The sequence below is a fragment of the Neovison vison genome, chromosome 5, assembly GCF_020171115.1.
Source record: "Neovison vison isolate M4711 chromosome 5, ASM_NN_V1, whole genome shotgun sequence".
Lineage (NCBI taxonomy): Eukaryota > Metazoa > Chordata > Mammalia > Carnivora > Mustelidae > Neogale > Neogale vison.
In genome coordinates, this window is record NC_058095.1 from 38,120,726 (window position 1) to 38,142,366 (window position 21,641).

Below are 21,641 nucleotides of genomic sequence, written 5' to 3' on the forward strand. Positions count from 1 at the left end.
CCTTTACTTACCTAAGTAATTGCCTACCTCAAGTTAGTCCTGACTTTGAGTTTACCAAAATGAAAAATGTTAAATACATCTGGTGGTCTTGTTATAAAATTCTTGAGAAGCAAAATATTGAGAAAAACATTCACTGTTTTAATTTCCAACCAGTGTATACATAAAACTAATCAAAAGATAAGCACCCTTGTTTCTTTTCTTCAGAGAATCTGTTTATTTAGCAGCTCTATATTGTATATTTCCAAAATCCTGACAGAAAACACACACTAGAGACTTATAAAACTGGTATTAAATGCAGTGTTATTTTCTTCTTACACTAGTCCCAATTATTAAATTGGTGAATATATAGTTCAGGTAGCTCTATTTAAGAATTTCAGCCCCCTTTGACAAGCATGGCAGAGTTTTTAAAGTATATCACAAATTCCCAAAATGAAAAGTGGGTGAGAAAATATTTGGGGGAAAGAAAATCACCTTCCCCAAATAAGCAATTTCAACATATTTCTAATCAGAATTATTTCAAAATATTTCCTAGGAAATTTAAGGACCCATCAAAAGGAGAATTTTCTGGTTCAGAGATTGAGAAATGTCAGAATTACTTGTACATAATTTGCCATTTCTGAATTTAGATCCACTTTCTCATCTATAAAATAAAGTGCTTAGACAGAAAACTGATCTACTTCTACAGTGTTTTCCAGTATTGACTCTGGTGACTAATTGATATGATTTTCTTTTATAAATAAAAAATAACTAAAAGTGTTAACTTAAAAGTATATTTTTAACACAGTGAAGGTTTCCTTTGTTTTTTAATCTGTTGAGGATCTTAAAGATACTTTACATAAACAAGCCAGCCATTTTATATCTGAATAAAAATAGGTTAATAGCTTTTGTACAAAGCACAGTAAAAATGATAAAATCTCTGATTTAAGGTGAAATAATATTTTCTAACTTTTTTTAGATTTACTTCAAATCCAAACTTCTGTTCTCAAATGGCCATTTTATCATTTGAATATCTTTTTCTAGTTTTATGCATATAGAAATTAATCTTGCTTCCTTTCCTATGGAAAAACACATTTACCACCTTATCATCTTTATATAGATTCCATTTTTAAAAAAAACCTTTTTGAATGACAAATGTTCATGGTTGTTCTAAACTAATGACTCTTCTTAATGAACCTTCTCTAATGTTTAAATGTGCGTCTCTTTAATTGTCACTGCATTTGTAAAGGTAAGAACTGTCAAAAAAAGATCAGTCTGATGCTCAGATAAATTCCTCCACTTTGGTAAACATTTCCATTTTAACCAGAAGTTCTAAATGTCTTTATTTAGTGTTTAAAAATGGCATTTCATAAGCCCTCTTCTCTGACAGTTTACAAACACTAGGAAGAAATACTCTAAAATGTTAATACCGGTTATCCCTAGTGGTGGTATAACACGCCATTTTATTTTTTATATTTCCCAGAAAGCATTATTACTTTAGTAATCGGATAGCACTTCAAAATTAAATTTTAAAAGGCTTATAAATTATAGGACATCAACACAGTCCACTTCTCCAGCAGAAAGGTTAAATGCTTTTCCCCTATTGATAAGCTTGTTCTTTAACGGGAAGAATGATTTGATCAGGTGTCTGTCAGGTTGGATGAAGACCTGACATTTACTTTCCAGGCCCTTCCTTTAAGTTAGGCTTTGAACTTAATTGCAGTGATTCTTGCAGCAGTAAACTTTTGGGGGGGGGGCAGAGTAACACCTTTCAATACAACTATCAGCAGAATGCCAAGAGACTCTCAGGTTTACCAATATTTTCAAAGACTTGTCAGTATTCTCCTCCGTCATTCCAGAACAATTCCATTTAGAAAGAAACGCAACTGTAAACCATTTCTATTTCAAGCCCATAAAAACCAGACCTGGGATGAAAGGCAAAGCCTTGACCTTTCTATTTCAGACTTTCATCTGTGTGGCTAAGCCATCTGCTTTCTCTGCCCTACCCCATCTACTTAATGGACTGAAAATACTGCACCTGATTGCAATTTTATCAAACCAGCCTGACTTTTCCACTTTAACGTATTACGACTCTTTTCACCTCAAGTCTCGCTCGTAAAAATGTGCTTACCCTTCCCTCTCAATTCCTTCCCATCTCCCTCAATTATGAGTTATCAAATATCTTTAAGATACGCGGCTTCCGTGGATTAAGCCATCTCAAGATCTCTTCACTTTCCACGCCGAGCGCCTGAAGGAAAACCTACTCCAGTCTCTCCTCCTGTGGCTATAAAGCCGGTATTCTTATCATTGTTGTTGCGGTTACGCAGGAGGCACCTCGCATCGCAGCCTAGAAGGAAGCCGCGTCGCTCCGCCGCCAAACAACAGGGGACTCAGACTGGGAAAAGACAGACCCGGGTGGGAGGAAACCTCCACGATGAAGAAGGGAGCTGCGAAGAGGGAGCTCGGAAGACTGGAAGAAAGGACCTTCCGAAGCACGGAGGGAAAGCGGTGTCTGTGAAGTGGCGCAAGTGGGCGGCCGAGGTGCAACGGGAAGAAGGGGCCCGAGACCCGCGGGAGGGCCGGGGCCAGTGGGAGGGCGGGGGCCGAGGCGGGCGTGGGCAGCTCGCAAAGACCGCCGGAGTCCGAGGAGCTAGGGCGCTTCTAACGGCGCGAGGCGCGGGAGGGGGGGCGAAAAGAGGAAAAGAGAACAGCTGAGGTGCCGAGAGAGCCGCGTCGAGGCCGGCGCGGCGGGGACAGCGGGCCCACCCCCAGCCAAGCCCCGCTACTTAACTATTTGTAGAGCTGCTGCAGGCACAGGTCCAGGCTCTCGCCCTCCACCTCCTCACGGGTGATGCGCTCCGACAGCGGCCGCGGGAGCGGGGGTAGAGGCGGCAGCTGGGGCTGCGGCGGCGGCGGCTGTACGGCCGACTGCCCCCGGGCTGCCGCCGCGTCCTCTTCCTCGCCCTGCGCCGCTGCCACCGCCTCTTCCTCCACCGCCTCCTCTTCGGGCTCGGGGTCTTGCTCCTGCTCTTGCTCCCCCTCCTCCGTAGCGGCCACAGTGGTCACCTCCTCGCCAGAGTCCTCGACCGAAGCCTCGGCCGCCTCAGCCGCTACCAGTTCGGGCTCGGGCTCGGGCTCCGGCTCCGACTCGGGTTCGGGTTCCGGCTCGGGCTCGCCGCCGCCGCACGGTCCGCGAAACTCGCCCAGGAATAGCTCCAGGAAGCGCCGGTAAGTTTTCTCCTCGGGGCTGCAGCCGGCCATCGTTGCTCATGCCCCGGGGCCGACCGGGAAGTAGGGAGGGGGGGTAGGGAATCCAGGAAGGGGAGGGGGCTGCTCTCGAGCCTCCGGCTCCCGCAAAGGCTGTTAACGGCCGCACCGGCACGAGCTATCAGCACTAGGTTGCCTGGAGAGGGCTCCCGCAGGCGTGCGCGCCGCCGAGCGCGGACGTGCGCGGCCCGGGGGTGGGGGCGGAACGCGCCGCCCCCTCTCGGGTCTGGAGGGAAAGTTGTTGGCGGGCGCGCGCGCAGGGTCCAGCGGCGGCCCACCCTCCAGCCCTCCAGAGAGCTCAGCCCACGCTGCCTAGAGACTGTCGCCATGGTAACCGGCTCTAATTAAGAATTTCAGGGTCCCTCCCGTCGAGCCCGCGGAGTCGAAAAGGACACTCGCCCGCTCTCCAACTCTACATATCTTTATTGTATGGATACCCTAGCCTCAACTGGGTAAGAGTGAACTAAGACATCTCCAAGTTTAGCTGCTGGTTCCCACTTGGATTGGATTTACCGCGGTTTTCCTTATCTGTCCCTGCGTTGCCTTAGCGTAGGTGTCTGTTGAAAGATACCGCAGTGTCAACACCTTTTGTTGTTGGTGACACTAATTTAATAAGTAGTTTGGGGGAAAGGAGTATCACACATCTTTCAAGTGGTAGGTTCCTTTGCATATATCCTTTCATTTGATTCAGTAAAGAAAGTGGTGTTATCCTCATTTCTTAAAGACAGGAAATAAGATTAATGTATATCTGCTTCCAGGTTTCAAAGCTACTCACCATGTCATTGTAATTAGAACCCAGGTTATCAGCCTCCAAAGCCACCTAGAACCGTTTTTCTTTTACCCTTCTCTTCTTTGCTTCTACAATATGTCTATAAAGGCTTATTTTTATAGGGCTTTATAGTTTACAAGTGTTTTCATACCTTTAATCCTTACAATAACATCTCGAGGTAGAAGTCATCATTATCATTATGATTCCATTTTATAGATGAGAAAGCTGAGCCATAAAGATATGGTGACTTTGCTCAAGGTCACAAACAAGTGATGCAACAAGGACTAAAATCCAGGTCTTTTCACTGCAAAGCCATTAGTTTTCCAGCATTCCAAGACACCCCTCTGTAGTCTCTGTATAAAACATATTATACCTTATTACATAATATGTACTTTTCATACATTTCTTTGCTCTTCTTCCCCATCCTTCAAGCCTCCTTTTCTTTCTTTCTTAGATTGAAACTGAAATGACTTTAAATGATCCTAATTTTCTTACCAAACTATACACAAACCTATTATTTTCAAGCCTTGCTGAGGGGAGTGGGAGAAGGAGAAGCTGTGATGTTATACAGCTGTATAGATGATAGCATCATTACTGCATACTGCCATGGTCATGGCAACATATAATTCAGCAAAAACATAGTGATTCTTTCTCCACTTTGAAAAACATGTTCACAAATTATCCACCCCATCCTCTCCATTTATTGTTTCTGGGTTTTAGTTAGATTTAGGGTCTGAAATACCATTTCTAGTTGGCTATTAATGGAAGAAGAAGGAGTCTCCCTGCCAACTGTTTTCATGTAATACTGTATTCTAAATCCCTGACCTGATACTGTTATTTTAAGATTAGGTGGGTTGAGCTCACTAATGTACATTATGGCATCATGTAAAACACACATCCATTCTTTCTCCTAGTTCAAGATTAAATAATACATGATAGAAAGCATATAGTGAGTAATGCACATAAGTCCTCTATAACTATTTATTTTTGTCTCTGAGGTAAATGGAAAGACCCAATAAATAAGTCTGTTTCCAGACAAGCTAAATGTATTTATACGTGTTTTGTTTAAAATATCACCAGTGTAGAACAACTTTTCTATGAGATGCCAAGAAAGCCTTTAAACTCCTCATTTGTCTTTGTTTTCAATCCACCTGTTCATTTCCATTTCAGAATGTTTAGAAAAGACTGACAAAACTTTTAAGGCTGCAAACCTAAAGGTCCACAACTTTACATTCCAATAACTTTAAAATCTCAGAATTTGACATACTATAACAATTCATATCAAGCTACACCTTCTTACTTTATAATGTAGTTGCCTCCCTCATCTAGATGACATTTGTGACATTAATTTATGACTCAACCCACATATCAAAGGGAAGTGTTATATGTTGAAGAAACATTACTACTAAGAGTAAAAAAGCCCACACCTCTTTATTTCTATAAATGAGAGGTGTGTTTGCTTGTATTAATAAAGATATTCCTTCACAAATATGGATCCTATTCCTTTCATTTGACAGAGTAGCTTTGCCAGAAGGTTGCTGACAGCAGTGCTGGGATCTCAGAGCAGCTGTGTAGGATGATTTTGCCATTGTCAAGAAGTCTTTTTAGTCATTATTTTGCATTGCTTTACTTTCCTTTTCAGTTCCTTTTCTCCTACTCTTTCCTAATCCCCTTTCTAACTATCTATTAAAAAATAGTGAGCTACGAAAGTGATAATACCAAGAGTATTTAAATTTTTTGAGGTTTTCTTTCTTCGTAAGAATTGCTCTCCTTCTAATCCTTAGATCTTTGAAGGAAATATACAATGCCCTTTCATGGATAATCATAGTAATGATGATATCTATAAAATTAAAGAGAATTGTTAGGGGCTCCTGAGTGGCTCAGTCAGTTAAGTGTCTGCCTTCAGCTCGGGTCATGATCCCAGGATCCAGCGATGGAGCCTCTCATTGGGCTCTCTGCTCAGCCTGGAGCCTGCTCTCTCTCTGACACTGCCACCCCCTCCCTCCACCTCATGCTCGCTTGCTCTCTCTCAGTCTGAAATAAATAAATAAAATCTTTAACCAAAAAAAAAAAATTGTTGAGTTTGGCAGTTTCTTATCATATGACCCAGGAATTCCTCTCCCAGGTATTTACCCACAAGAAATGAAAACATGCACACCAAACACATACATACAAAAAACCTGGTACATAGATGTTCACAATAGTTTTATTCATAATAGCTTAAACTTGGAAATAACACAGATATCCATTAATAGGTGAGTGAATAAACAAATCGTGGTATATTCATACAATAGACTACTACTCAGTAGTAAAAAAATTACTGATGAATACAATGTAGGTGAATCTCAAAAACATGCCGAGGGAAAAAAATCCAGGCACAAAAGCGTACATACTATATGATACTGTGTACATGAAATTCTAGAACAGGCAAAAATAATCTATGGTGGTTGCTTGCAACTGAGGTGGCGTGAGAGATTCATGGCAAAGGAGTGAAAAGGAATGTGGAGGGGTGGGGGTTTAAAATGTTCTATATCTTGGGCACCTGGGTGGTTCGGTGGGTTAAGCCTCTACCTTTGACTCAGGTCATGATCTCAGGGTCCTGGGATCGAGTCCCACATCAGGCTCTCTGCTCAGTGTGGAGCTTGCTTCCCCCTCTCTCTTTCTCTGCCTGCCTCTCTGCCTACTTGTGATCTCTCTCTGTCAAATAAATAAACAAACAAAATCTTTAAAAAAAATAACAAATAAAATGTTCTATATCTTGACTGGGTGGTCACATCTATATATTCATTTGCCAAAAATTATTAAAGCAGGGCACCTGGGTGGCTCAGGCAACTTTATTTATTTATTTTTTATTTATTTAATTTGAGAGAGTGTGGAGTGGGGGGATGGGCAGAGGGAGAAAGAATCCTCAAGCAGACTCCCCACTAAACATGGTGCCCAACACAGGGCTCAATGCCAGGGCCCTGAGATCATGACCTGAGTTGAATTCGAATCTGTTGCTTTAACCAACTGAGCCTCCCTGGCACCCCAAGTGTCTGACTCTTGATTTCAACTCAGGTCTTGATCTCAAGGTCGTGAGTTCAAGCCCCATGTTTGGCTCCATGCCTAATTTTTTTTTTTTTTAAGATTTTGTTTATTTGACAGAGATCACAAGTAGACAGAGAGGCAGGCAGAGAGAGAGAGAGAGGGAAGCAGGCTCCCCGCTGAGCAGAGAGCCCAATGTGGGGCTCGATCCCAGGACCCTGAGATCATGACCTGAGCGGAAGGCAGCAGCTTTAATCCACTGAGCCAACCAGGTGCCCTCCATGCCTAATTTTTAAAAAAATTATTAAAATGTACATTTTCTGTAACTGTATTATAAGTAAATTAAAGTTGGTTTTAAACACAGGGATGCCTGGGTGGCTTAGTCGGTTAAGCATCTGCCTTCTTCTCAGGTCATGATCCAAGGGTCCCGGGATCAAGTCCTGCATTGGGCTTCGTGCTCTTTGGGGAGCCTGCTTCTCCCTCTCCGTTGCTCCCGTGCTTGTGCTTTTCTCTGTCAAATAAATAAATAAAATCTTTTAAATTTTTTAAAATAAAAGTTAAACAGAATAGGGGCACCTGGGTGGCTCAGTTGGTTAAGCATCTGCCTTTAGCTCAGATCATTACCCTGGAGTCCCAGACTTCCTGCTCAATAGGGAATCAAAGTCTTCTCCCTCTCCCTCTGCTCCTCCCCCTACTTGTGCTCCCTCCCTCTCTCTTGCTTGCTCACTCTCAAATAAATAAAATCTTTTTTAAAAAATTAAACAGAATTGATTAATATGTTAGTCCCTGTCCTTTCTGTTCTTGTATCACTCCTACCCCCTTCGCTCTGTATTATAGGGAGGCTGAACCTTTCAGGCTACATTCACCAGGTTCCTTGACAGTTGACTTCCAGCTGAAATTTTCTCAGTGGGAGGTATTGGCAGGAAAATGGAAGGTGGGAGGAGAGGTGAAAACCAGGATATTTATTCCGTCCCTTATCTCAGTTTTAATGCCTACTGCATCTCCTTGGTAACTTTGCTCCCCCTGAATATGTCTATCGAAATTCCAATTTTTGCCTATGACAGCAGTCTCTGAGCTCCAGAAACATCAACTTCCTTCATTTGTCCATCAGCTTAGAGATGGAAGTGGCTTCTAGCTTCCTAATCTTGCCTGCTAGGGACCCAGTATTTGTGTTTTCCAAAAATCCATATGTTGAAATCCTAACACCCAAGGTGACACTAGTAGGTGGGGCCTTTGGGAGGTGATTATGTCATGAGGGCGTGGTCATAGGATTAGTGTACTTAGAAGAGAGGCTCAAGAGAGACCCTTATCTCTTTCTACCACCTGAGGACACAATAAAAAGATGGCTTTCTATAACCAGACACTGAATCTGCCAGAACCCTGATCTTAGACCATCCAGCCTCCAGAACTCTGAGAAATATATTTTTGTTGATTATAAGTCATCCAGTTTATGATATTCTTGTTATAGCAAAATAAGACTGTCTTACCTTCCCTTTTGACTTTTCAGCCCTTCTATCGCTCGTATAGCCAATTTCCTGATTCTATTCCCTCTGATTCCTTAACTGGATCTCAAGTGATACAGTAACAAATACAACTTTATAAAGAACTATAAAATATATTTTATATATAATATAACTACAAAAGGAGTAAGTGGACACTAAAGCAAGTTTAGATCTTCATAGTTGCTTCTGGGAACACTAAGCTTACTTGAAGTTAGCAGTAAATGATTTCCTAGAATTAAAAGTTATGATAAATTGCCATGAGTTCAAGAGTAGTGGGAAATAGATAGGATGAAGAGATAGAACACAGCATTTTCAGGGCAGCAAAAACTATCCTGTATGATACTATAATGATGGATATATAACATTAGCCATTTATGAAAGCCCATAGGATGCACAACACAGTGAATCCTAATGTGAACTATGTACTTTGGTTAATAATGAATTAATTCAATTATTGGCTCAATTATTATAAATGTACCTAATATAAGATGTTAAATAATTGTGGAAATGGATGGGGGGAGAGAGCATATATGGGAACTCTCTATCCTTTACACTCCTTTTTTGGTAAATCTAAAACTGTTCCAAAAAATAAAGTCTATTACTTTTGTAAAAGTTAATAAAAATATTTGACATGTGGTAAATAACTGATACTTGTGACTAAGAAAAATCATTAATTTCAACTTATCTTCAGTTAATATTTTCTTGGTTATGCAAATGTACACGATACTGTCTGTTCTAAAATATGCCTGTTTTTTTTTTAAATTTTATTTATTTATTAGACAGAGAGAGAAATCACAAACAGGCAGAGAGGCAGGCAGAGAGAGAGAAGGGGGAAGCAGGCTCCCCACTGAGCAGAGAGCCCGATGCGGGACTCAATCCCAGGACTCCAAGATCATGACCTGAGCCGAAGGCAGCGGCTTAACCCACTGAGCCACCCAGGTGCCCCTAAAATATACCTGTTTTATCTCTTTATAGGCAAAAATAGAAATACTATCTCCAGAAAATCTTCAGTTTTATTATTGCTAATTATAAAAAGCTATCAATTTGAAATTGATGCCATATCTCAAGTGATAAAGCAGATGTTTTTATATTTTTGAAAAAGCATAGTAACAATAAAATATATAAATATAATCTCAGATCTAGTACCCAGGAAAATGTTTAAGGCCAGGCCTTAAATGTTAAAATGTAAATATAAGGATGTGTAATTTTTCATTCATATTTTTAAAAATGAAGAATGGCTAATGTCTAAGTACTTGTTAAGATGGCAATTCACTTGTGTTGTCAAACTGACCAGTAGGGAGCAATAGAATACATGACAACTGAAAAAACTGAGCACATGGAAGTGTTCTCAAATAAGAATTTCTTCCTCCTTTCTCCTCAATATACCCTAGCTACATCTTTTCCATTCTAAATCAGTAACTTTAAAATAATCTCCATTTACTGCCAAAAATATGACTGCTATATTAATTTTTATTCCTTTTCTATTGCAAACTAATTGGTCATATTGCAGCAACAGTCCAAAGCTGTCAAAAATAAAATTCACATTAGGTAGTAAAAGGCCTCCATGCACTATTTCATTGGTTTTAACAAGCAAATAAGTCCCCCAAAGAGCCTCTTTTTTCTTAATGTTTTTTACCACTACTGATAAAAATCTTTGTTTTTATCCAGCATAGTTCTTTGAGGAACCAAAATTATTTGTGAACTTATTATGACATGCTTATGAAAGAGGAAGCAGACAGGGATTTGTGGTAATTTCTGATGAAGTTACTGTAAATGGCTAACATGTGGTATAATCCTTCTGTAATTAAGGGTTCTTCTAAAATGAATGGACTATTTTAAAAATCCACTTCAATATTTTGCTACTAGTTTTCACTTTACAGAAACTAAAAAGTGCTTTATGGTGGAAAAAAATCTATATTATTATCATCTAATCTTTAAGTCCCTTTATATATTTACTTAGAGTAAATACATGCTAGAATTGAGAGTGATATTGATCATGTTCTATTTCAGTCAGCAGATGCCCATTACCCACTCTGGAGCATTCCTCAAAAAATCCAACTGCTTTTTAAAATAAAAATGAAGCAGGCAACTAAATATGAAAACTTCACAAAGGTGGTTTCTATGCCCAGAGAGTTCTGAACACTTTATTCTTTGTTGAGTGTGGATCTAATGGAATTGAGCCACAATGACATTTGTGACTAGAAGGGAAGATGGAAATGATTCCATTAACCTAGAGTGCTGTAACATATGGTAATCATAGGTGGTAGAATAGCTGTGTTGGACAAGAGTAGAAGTAAGCCATGTGGCACAGACATTATCAATTACCACGCATGGCAACCATGCTGACACAATGTATCTTCTCCAGAAAGGAAATGATTTGGGCATATGAAGCCATTTGTTGCCTTATGAAAGAGTGATCTATAAATGACATATCTGGCACCAGTAGAAAACACGTGGTTTCTAGTAATCCTGCAAGTTGAGGACTATTAAGATTTGATGAACCTCCATAAATCTAAATAACAATACAACAGTTATTTGAACAAAAGCAGCAAATCAAAATATTTATGCAAAATAAATTTGGGTCCTTCATGTATAAAATTATTTTTTAAATATCTTTTTAAATTATCATGTAAGATTTTGGAATTTTGTATCTCTGGAAATATATGCCAATAATTTCATGAGCCTTGGGGTACCTGGCTGGCTCAGTTGTTAAGCGTCTGCCTTCAGCTTGGGTCATGATCCCAGGGTTCTGGGATCAAGCCCTGCATCAGGCTCCCTGCCCGGCAGGAAGCCTGCTTCTCCCTCTCCCACTCCCCCTGCTTGTGTTCCCTCTCTCACTGTCTCTCTGTCAAAAAAAATAAAAAAAATAAATCTTAAAAAGTAATAATAATTTCAAGAGTCTTTAAGGTATAAAGCCTATGGGCATAGGAAAAGGTCAAGATTAAATCTAAGCTTACTGGGAGATGGAATTACAATAATTTGTTCCCAGTTTTGAAAAAAATACTGAATTTGAAAAACATATTAAAAACTGTGTTCTAAGAAAATCTGATATATAGACATTCTTTCAGATGAGTGCAGGGTAGATTGAAGAGATTGAAGGCTGAAAGATCAGTTGGGGATTGGGAAAGGATGAGAACACAGAGGGAATGAGGTCACTGGTAATGAAAATGAACACAAAAAGCTAAAAGACACTATACAGGAAAATCTGAAATTCTAAGCACCTAAAGACAAGCTGGAAAGAGCTGGCAACCCACCTAGGGAGGCTCTCAGAGTCTATTCTGGATATCTATTGCACATAACAAACTACCTCAAAACAGAAACTATTTCAAAGTATTTCCCAGTTCTGTTAGTTGACTGGGCTCAGTTAGGTGGTTTTCATTTGTAGGCCTCAGGAAGTTGCAGGCGATAGCAGTTGGTTGGGTATAAAGTCATCTGAAGGTTCAAATGAATTAGATGTCCAAGAGGAGAACTCACTTGGATTATACCTTTTTCATCTATATTGAAAAACATTGGGTGAAAAATTACTAACATGTACATTGTTCTCAAGATGCTAATTTGACTGGGTTGCCAAACTGAGAGCTGAAGCTGGCTATTAACTGGGGGGTCAGCTAGGCCTATCAATTTTAATGCCTACATATAACATCTCCAATGTGATGGCCTTATAGTAGTTAGACTTCTTACATGATGGCTCAGGATTCCAAGAATGAGTATTCCAGTACATATGACAAAAGAGGCATAGCCTTTTATAAATGGTGTCATAAGTCAGTAACACCACTTCTGTGGTACACTATTAGTCAAAGCAGCAATAGGCCCATTCAGATTTAAGAGAAGGGGATAAAACATATCCCACTTCCAGATGAGAAGAGTATCAAAGAATATTCAGAGACTACCATAGTGATAATCACCTGCATGAATTTATGACAAAGTATAGCAACTTGAACTTTGAGGTTCAGAAGTATGAGTGTTCCAACCTTAATTACACAGATGGATGTTAACTAAAAAATCTCAAAAGAAACTGATGTATAAAAATCACAATAACATACAGATTTACAATGAGAACTATTAACCTCCATCCAGACCAGACATCTACATTGAGGCTGAAACTAAAGTAACTAGGATCCAATTTATTAACCAGTTGATCACTTATGTACATGAAATCAGATTAAGAGCTCACTATGATTCAGATATTTAATAGCATCAGACTGAGATAGTCTGATGCAATCATTTCTAAGTAAGGATCAGGTGTCAAGACCGATCTAAGAAGGACCCTCAACCTTTGGACAGAGCTTGAGAGTTACATAGAAGCTTGCTCCATTTTGACCTTCTGTTTTCTACCATACAGTGTTTACCAAGGCTTCTTTTGATTGACACATTTTAAGAATATGGCCCCATGCTGTATTTTCTCAGGTTAAAGTTTCCAACCACACTTTTGATGTTTTGGGCCAAATAAATCTTTGTTGGAGGGCTGTAAGGCATATTTTAGGATGTTTAGCAGCATACTTTTACTTCTACCCACCAAATGCCAATGGCACCTGTCCCTACAGTTGTGATGACCAGAGTATATCTACACTGCCAAATGTCTCCTGGGAGATAAAATCATCACAAGTTAAGAACCACTTCATTAATATAATTAAGAGCATGGGCTTTGGAGTTAGACTTCTTTTGAATTTCTGATAGGCTGTTTCCTAATTTGAGCAAGTTGTAATTTACAATGTATATTCCCTGTTTTTGGTCACCCATTAATTATACCATTTTCCTAGCAGCATCCACTCTCTTTGAGGGAGTTACCTCTCCTCCATTTTATGTAGTTTGGATAGAATTTCTGGCCTCCTCTTACACAAGCCAAAGATAATTCTAGTGAGTTCTCCCAGATTCTATCACATTCTGGAGTCAGACACTGATCTAAGTTAAGTCAACAGATACTCTCTCCCCAGACTTTAAATGTTGAGCAAGAAATAAGGATAGAAGAAGGGTGATAGTTCATTCATTGGGCTCCTACCATTCTCATGGCCCTTGCTGTCTGACACTCTGAAATTAACCAGATTATGCATTTCCAAGCTGATTTCTTCTGCCTTCCTACCATTTCTGTGCTTTTTTTTTAATGTCTTTATAATAAGTTCTTTTTGGTTTATATTGCCAGTAAGTTTCCATTATTTAAAGCTGAAGAATACTAATAGATGAAACTTACCTGAGGATAAAAATACTTACCCCTAAAAGCTATTAAATGGGTTACTTTAAAATAATACATGTAAAGGACTTAGCATAGTCCCCGGCATGCAGCAATCATACAATAAATGTTAGCTACAATTAGTAAGACTCTTCAAGATTTCATAGTATAATTCTGAGAGCAAATTTATTTCTCTAAATTCCAAGTTCTTGGAGTAAAACTCGCTGACACTAAGTATATCTCTTATAGAAGTAATAGTTTGGCAACTGACTAGATATGAAGTCGTTATGAGAGTAGACCTTTGAGAAAGATTCTAAAATTAAGAAAAGTGGAGAACAAACTGGTGGTTACCCAAGGGGAGGTAGGTAACGATGAGTAAACTAGGTTAATTCTTTCAAGGTCGGAAGGAAAAGTGGACATTTTAAGTATTCTTTCATAATAAACAGAAGCCAATTTGGGCTGATTTAAACAAAGAAAATATTTATGGGAGAGCTAATAAAGTAGGAGAAATATAGTTCTTCAACTATCTTATCCAGCCATTGCTGCTAAGATATGCATTATTTTTTAAGATTTTATTTATTTATTTGACAGAGATCACAAGTAGGCAGAGAGGCAGGCAGAGAGGCAGGCAGAGAGAGAGGAGGAAGCAGGCTCCCTGCTGAGCAGAGAGCCCGATGTGGGGCTCGATCCCAGGACCCTGGGATCATAACCCAAGCCGAAGGCAGAGGCTTTAATGCACTGAGCCACCCAGGCGCCCCTAAGATATATGCATTTCAATCATTTTTTTCCTAGTCCTGGGTCTTCCACTCAAGTTTCAAGGAGCAGAGAGGCAGAAGCATGATTGACTTGGCTTGAGTTCCCTGCCTACCCTTCACTAATGAGGGGGCACGACACCAGAATTTACAGTCCCACTAAGACTGCATAAATTGAAGAATGGGAAACAACTGTACAAAAGGAAAATGGGAAACTATTAAGTAGGAGACATGTGCTCACTTCAGCAGCACGTATATTAAGAAGGGAACATGTATGTTGATTATCAAAAAACACCATATCAGTATATATTAAAGGGGTCTCCAATTCAGGCAGAGGATGAGATGCCAAGGGAAGAGAGTTTCAAAATGTCAAATGTTGCTTAAAAGATGAGGACTGTAAGGGGAAAAGGCCTACAACTCCATCAATTTTATTGAACTTTGGAGAATATAACTTCGGTAAAGTAGTGAACATGTGAATATAAAAGCCAGGTTAGAAAAGGAAAGGAATGGGATGCCTGGGTGGCTCAGTTGGTTGGACGGCTGCCTTCAACTCAGGTCATGATCCCGGAGTCCCGGGATTGAGTCCCGCATCGGGGTCCCAGCTCCATGGGGAGTCTGCTTCTCCCTCTGACCTTCTCCTTGCTCATGCTCTCTCTGTCTCTCTCTCAAATAAATAAATAAAATCTTTTTAAAAAATTTTTAAAAATTAAAACCCTTAAAAAAAAAAAAAAAAAGGAGGGGCGCCTGGGTGGCTCAGTGGGTTAAGCCGCTGCCTTCGGCTCAGGTCATGATCTCAGGATCCTGGGATCGAGTCCCGCATCGGGCTCTCTGCTCAGCAGGGAGCCTGCTTCCCTCTCTCTCTCTCTGTCTGCCTCTCCATCTACTTGTGATTTCTCTCTGTCAAATAAATAAATAAAATCTTTAAAAAAAAAAAAAAGGAAAGGAATGCTGAGAGGTCCAGTTTTTAGTAAATTCATAAAGTGCTTCTTCCTCTATAGTGTTCTTTATCTAAATTAAGCAACTCAAGGCAGCCTTGAAAGCGTAACCAAGTTTATAAATGTTGCACTTCCATTTTCATTAAATATCTGAAAGCCAGTTGTGTGCCAGGGATACCGTCCTAGTGATTAAGATCCCTGCTTTCATGGGGCTTATAGTCCAGTGGGAGAGTTCAATAATAGGTTAATAAATAATGCCTTCAGATAGTGATAAATGCAATGAATAAAATTAGATTATTGTGACAGTAGCAAAAGAAGAGAGGTCAACATTGTGTAGGATGGTCAGGAAAGGCCTCTTCAGGGAGGTAAAGTCTGAACTGAACATGAAAGACAAGGAGTGAACCACATGGAAACCCAGAAAAGCTGGTATAAAGATTCTAATTCAAGAATGAACTTGTGTATGCTCGAAGAACAAAGTTCCATGTAACTGAAACACAGGAACCAAAGTGGAATGGATAGTATCATATGAGCATGGAAAGGAAAGCAAAAGTCAGATCATTTAGAGCATCAGTGAAGAGTTTGGCTTTTATTCCAAGTACAACAGTAAGCCACTGGAGAGTTTTAAGTAGGGAAGTAACATAAGCTGGTATATATTATCTTTCTAAAAGATCCCTTTGGCTGCTACCATAGAAATAGATTATAGGGGAGATAAGTAAAAGTAGGGAGAAAGTTGGGAGGTTATTGCAGTTATCCATGTGAGGAAAACGACTATATTTAAGACATATTTTGTGTATAAATGACAGGACTTGCTAATATGGGATGTGGGATTGAGAATATGAAAGAAATCAAATATCTTCAATATTTGGTTTGAATGAAACTGGGGGTGTTTGAGGGGCTAAGTTTGAAATATTACACATGTAAGTAAGATTACATATTACACATGTAAGTGAAGTCAGGTTGATGGTTGATTATACCAATGTAGAGCTGAGAAGAAAAAACATGACTGAATTACTTACTTACCAATATCCTCCTTTTCATCAATTTGAAATAATTCCTTATCTACCATTTTCGAATCTAACATCTTACCCATGAAAAAAATACTTTAAAAAATAAGTGAATCAGGGGTCCCTGGGTAGTGGGAGAGGGAGAAGAAGGCTCCCTGCTGAGCAGAGAGCCCAAGGTGGGGCTCAATCCCACGACACTGAGATCATGACCTGAGCTGAAGGCAGACACCTAACGACTGAGCCACCAAGGCGCCCCACATCTCTCTTTTAAGATTTTTATTTATTTGAGAGACAGAGAAAGCGCACAAGGAGGCAGAGTGGCAGGCAGAGGGAGAGGGAGAAGCAGGCTCTCTGCTGAGCAGGGAGCCCAATGCGGGGCTCGATCCCAGGACTCTGGGATCATGACCTGAGCCAAAGGCAGCCATTTAACTCACTGAGCCACCCAGGTGCCCCAAGCATCTGACTCCTGCTTTGGGCTTGGGTCATGATCTCAGTGTCATGAGATCAAGCCCCACATCAGACTTTGCGCTCAACAAGGAGTCTGTTTCTCTCTTTCTCCCTCCCTCCCCATTCTCTCTCTCTCCCAAATAAATAAATCATTTAATAAATGAACAAATGAATGAATGAATGAATGAAGGAGCACATGGCTGGCTCTGTAGTAGTTCATGGGATTCTCTATTTCATATTCGTGAGCCTCACACTATAGAGTGTTTGTACATACATACATATATACATAAATAAATATAAAGAAACCTTACAATTCACAAAGAAAAATGCATTAATCAAACTGCTAGTATATTCTAATAATTGTCCTCTATAGAATTTGCCTTTAGAGTTTGGCTGACATTAGAATAAATTTGCATTTTTCATAAAACTGCCTTCTAAGATATCACTTAATTCCCCTTAACCAGAGAACCTCTGTCAAATTCAAGACCCAAGGCCACAGCTAACATAAATTCCAAATGGAAAGATTTAAACATAAAATAAAACTTTTTGTAAAAATGGGAGCATTTAATAATCATGGAGTGGGAAGTTCTAAATAGAAGACAACACTCAGAAACAAAATAATGGTGAAAGATTGGCTATATAAAAGTCATACTTTTATAAGGCAAAAAGTTAGAAAAACTGGGAAAAATACAGGGAATACAGGCCTAATGCCTTCCTTAAGATGTTAAGAATTCTTATAAATTAATAAGACCAACCTTACTCAACAGAAAAATGGACAAAAAAATATGAACAGCCACTTCATAGAAAAAGAAATAGGGTAAATGGGCATACCTGGCTGGCTTGGTTGGTAGAGCACGCAACTTTTGATCTCAGGATCTTGAATTCAAACCCCATGTTATGTATAGAGCTTACTTAAAAAAGGAAAAAAAAAAAAAAGTAACTTGAAAGTGAAACAAAAGATGTCCAACCTCACTTACCAGAACAACAAAATTACAGAACAACACAAAAAGATAAGAAATGTAGTATCACAGTATGAGATGTCTTGTCTTTTCTATAAATCAAACTGACAAAAAGAGAGAAAATATTGTGTTGTCAGGATGTGGAAAACAATTACTCTCAAACATCATTGGTAGGGATATAAATTAATAGTCTCTGTGAAGGATAATCTGGGTAACATTTATCTTTTTTTTTATTTTTATTTTATTTTTATTTATTTATTTATTTATTTTTTATTTATTTGTCATAGAGAGAGAAGCGAGAGCAAGCACAGGCAGACAGAGTGGCAGGCAGAGGCAGAGGGAGAAGCAGGCTCCCTGCCAAGCAAGGAGCCCCATGTGGGACTCGATCCCAGGACGCTGGGATCATGACCTGAGCCGAAGGCAGCTGCTTAACCAACTGAGCCACCCAGGCGTCCCTGGGTAACATTTATCAAAATTTTAAATGCACTCTCACCAATTCCTTATCTCTTCATAAAAAATCTGATCAACCTAAATATCCATCAATAAAAGAATGATTAAACAATAGTATATTTGTACAAGGGAATATCACACATCAATTTTTTCATTGAGAAAATTCTATGTGTACTGATAAATACAGTAAGGTATAAATTTGAGTGATAAAGAAAAAATGTATTTTAGATACATGGAATAGCTGTGGAAGGTCACACAAAAAACTAGTAATCATGGTTTCCTCCTAAAAATGAACTGAGTGACTAAGGGACAGGGGAGGAAAGAAGAATTACTTTTCACTGAATTTAAAATCTTGTGCAAATATTACTTTTTAAAAATTAATTGAAAAACAAATAAAAAAGAAAGACGAGAAAAACATTTTTTTTTCTCGAAGAAAAAACTTATTAGATCAAAAGTTACGTAACCAATTATGCCTTTCTCTTCGCTTTTGCTTATATGACTTCTTAATACAGATTCTCTTTGCTGCTTTGCTTTTGTCTTTAATCTGCATTGATTTTTAAATTTTGAAATAGATAGGACTTATTTCCATGAGTTCTTAGACATTTCTGAGAACCCAACTTTTTATATTCTCATAAAACTGGCTACACATAAAATCATTATCAGAGTAATGGTATATTTAAAATCTCACATCTTACTACACATAAGGAGAGCCAAATGGATAGTGAGAGTCAAATGGATAGCTGAAGCACAGAAAGGCCAATGTCAATGATGAACTAAATCTGAAAACAGACAAAGGATTATAATGTGGTTGAAATACACGAAATCTTGTCAACATGTTTTATGCCAAAATCAGTTCTGAGGGAGCAAAATGTTCTGTAAATTTTTAACAGTAACAGTAAATTTAGGCACTGACGTTAACTAAAAATACATATTATGAACAGCCAGCCTCTCTTCTGCAACTCAATGTTTTTTTTTAAAGCAATAGAACATTTCAACATTATGTCTCAAAACTGAAATGTAATGTATTAGAATAAAATCCCTAGTATTATTGATTTTGAAAATGAAAAATGTGTAAATGTCACTCTTTTCCCTATTTTTTAGTATTGCTCACTTAAACTGAATATTTAATAATGCCTTTACAGGAATGCCTGGGTGGCTCGATCAATTAAGCATCTAACCTTCAACTCAGGTCATGATCCCAGGGTCCTGGGATTGAGTCCTGCATCGGGCTCCCTGCTTAGCAGAGAGCCTGCTTCTCCCTCTGCCTGCAGCTCCCCCTGTTTGTGCTCTGTTTCTCTTTCTCTCTGACAAATAAATAAATTAAATCTTAAAAAAAAAAAAGCCTTTACAAAAGCAGAAACCACAACATTTCCAACAATGAATTTAGCAATCATTTAGTCCCATACTGTTTTATAAATAAGAGAAAGACATGATAAAATAAAGGGGCCAAAATTGACATGGCTTATTAATGTCTTAGCTGAAATTACAATGCAGGTCTTCTGACTCTAGTCTTAAGTTTTTTCTGCCACATTATAATCTGATAACTAGATGTAAACATTTTAGTAGGAACATTATCAACAAAAAAATACAGTAATTAGAAAATAAAAATAGTTGAGTGCCTGGGTGGCTCAGTGGGTTAAGCCGCTGCCTTGGGTTCAGGTCATGATCTCAGGGTCCTGGGATCGAGTCCCGCATCGGGCTCTCTGCTTAGCAGGGAGTCTGCTTCCTCATCTCTCTCTCTCTCTGCCTGCCTCTCTGCCTACTTGTGATCTCTCTCTGTCAAATAAATAAATAAAATCTTTAAAAAATGATAATAATAAATAAAAAAAATAAAAATAAAAATAGCTAATCTAAGAAATGCAAGTAAATTTATTAGGGTTAAAATTTAAGCTAGTAGAACAGTTATAAAATATTCCAATGACAAATCTACTGTCCTAAATTTCATAAACAATAAAAGTCAATAAAAGTTTCAGGAAACAAAAAGTTTTACTCGAATAAATTTGTAAGCCAGACACTATTAGAAACAATCCAAATGAGGGGCACCTGGATGGCTCAGTCAGTTGAGCATCCAACTCTTTTTTTTTTAAGATTTTATTTATTTATTTATTTATTTATTTACTTTTTTAAAGATTTTATTTATTTATTTGACAGAGCGAGATCACAAGCAGGCAGAGAGGCAGGCAGAGAGAGAGGAGGAAGCAGGCTCCCTGCTGCGCAGAGAGCCGGATGCGGGACTCGATCCCAGGACCCTGAGATCATGACCTGAGCCGAAGGCAGAGGCTTAACCCACTGAGCCACCCAGGCGCCCTATTTATTTATTTGACAGAGAGAAATCACAAGTAGACGGAGAGGCAGGCAGAGAGAGAGAGAGGGAAGCAGGCTCTCTGCTCAGCAGGGAGCCCGATGCGGGACTCGATCCCAGGATCCTGAGATAGGACCTGAGCCGAAGGCAGCGGCTTAACCCACTGAGCCACCCAGGCGCCCGAGCACCCAACTCTTGTTTGCGGCTCAGGTCATGATCTCTGGGTCACAGGATCAAAACCTGCATGCTCCAAGCTCAGTGGAGTCTCCTTCTCTCCCTCTCCCTCTGGCTTTCCCTTCATGCTCTCTCTCATGCTCTCTCTCTCTCAAATAAATCAATCTTAAAAAAAAAAAATGTTCATCAAGAGATGAATAAACAAAATGTAGTATATACTTGTAATGGAATATTGTTCAGCCATAAAAATGAAGTTTTTATACATGCTATACCATGGATGAACCTTGAAAAAAAGTGAATTAAACCAGGCACAAAAGGAAAAATGTTGCATGATTTCACTTACACAAAACACACACAATAGGTGCATTCATAGAAACAGATTAGAGATTACCAGGAGTTTGATGGGCAGGAGGCAGTGCACAGAATGGAAAATTATTGCTTCAAGGATGCAGAGTTTCTGTTTGGGTGATGAAAAAAGTTTTCGAAATAGTGGTGATAGGAGTGGCTCGGTTGGTTAAGCATCTGCCTTCAGGTCAGGTATGATCCCAGGGTCCTGAGATTGAACCCCACACATCAGGCTCCCTGCTCAGTGGGCAGCCTGCTTCTCTTCTCCCTCTCCCTCCAACTGCCACTCCCAATTTGTGCTGTCAAGTAAATAAAATCTTTTTTAAAAAGGTGGTGATAACTATACAACACTGAATTATATATTTAAGAATGGTTAAAATGGCAAATTTTGTATCTATTTTATTACAATTTTTAAAAGTAAAAAAATACTTTAGGGCACATGGCTTGCTCAGTTGGTAGAGCACATGATTCAGTCTCAGGGTCATGAGTTCAAGCCTTACATTGGGCATAGAGTTTACTTAAAAAAATAATAGTAATAGGGGCACCTGGGTGGCTCAGTGGGTTAAGC

The 21,641-nt window shown here is 39.2% G+C and overlaps 2 protein-coding genes across 3 annotated transcripts in view; both read right to left on the bottom strand.

Annotated features, from left to right (window-relative positions):
- PPM1E (protein phosphatase, Mg2+/Mn2+ dependent 1E) overlaps positions 1 to 3,237 on the bottom strand; it is a 213,451-nt gene extending 210,214 nt beyond the window's left edge. Inside the window, exon 1 of the mRNA XM_044248573.1 lies at positions 2,768 to 3,237. Coding sequence (XP_044104508.1) covers positions 2,768 to 3,237 — 470 coding nt within the window. The remainder of the gene's footprint in view (positions 1 to 2,767) is intronic.
- A 4,284-nt stretch (positions 3,238 to 7,521) lies between these two features.
- Positions 7,522 to 21,641, bottom strand: part of RAD51C (RAD51 paralog C) — a 58,595-nt gene continuing 44,475 nt past the window's right edge. For both annotated transcript variants that reach the window (XR_006384554.1, XM_044248575.1), the window contains one exon: positions 7,522 to 7,547. The gene's annotated coding sequence lies outside the window, so the exon portion shown is untranslated. The remainder of the gene's footprint in view (positions 7,548 to 21,641) is intronic.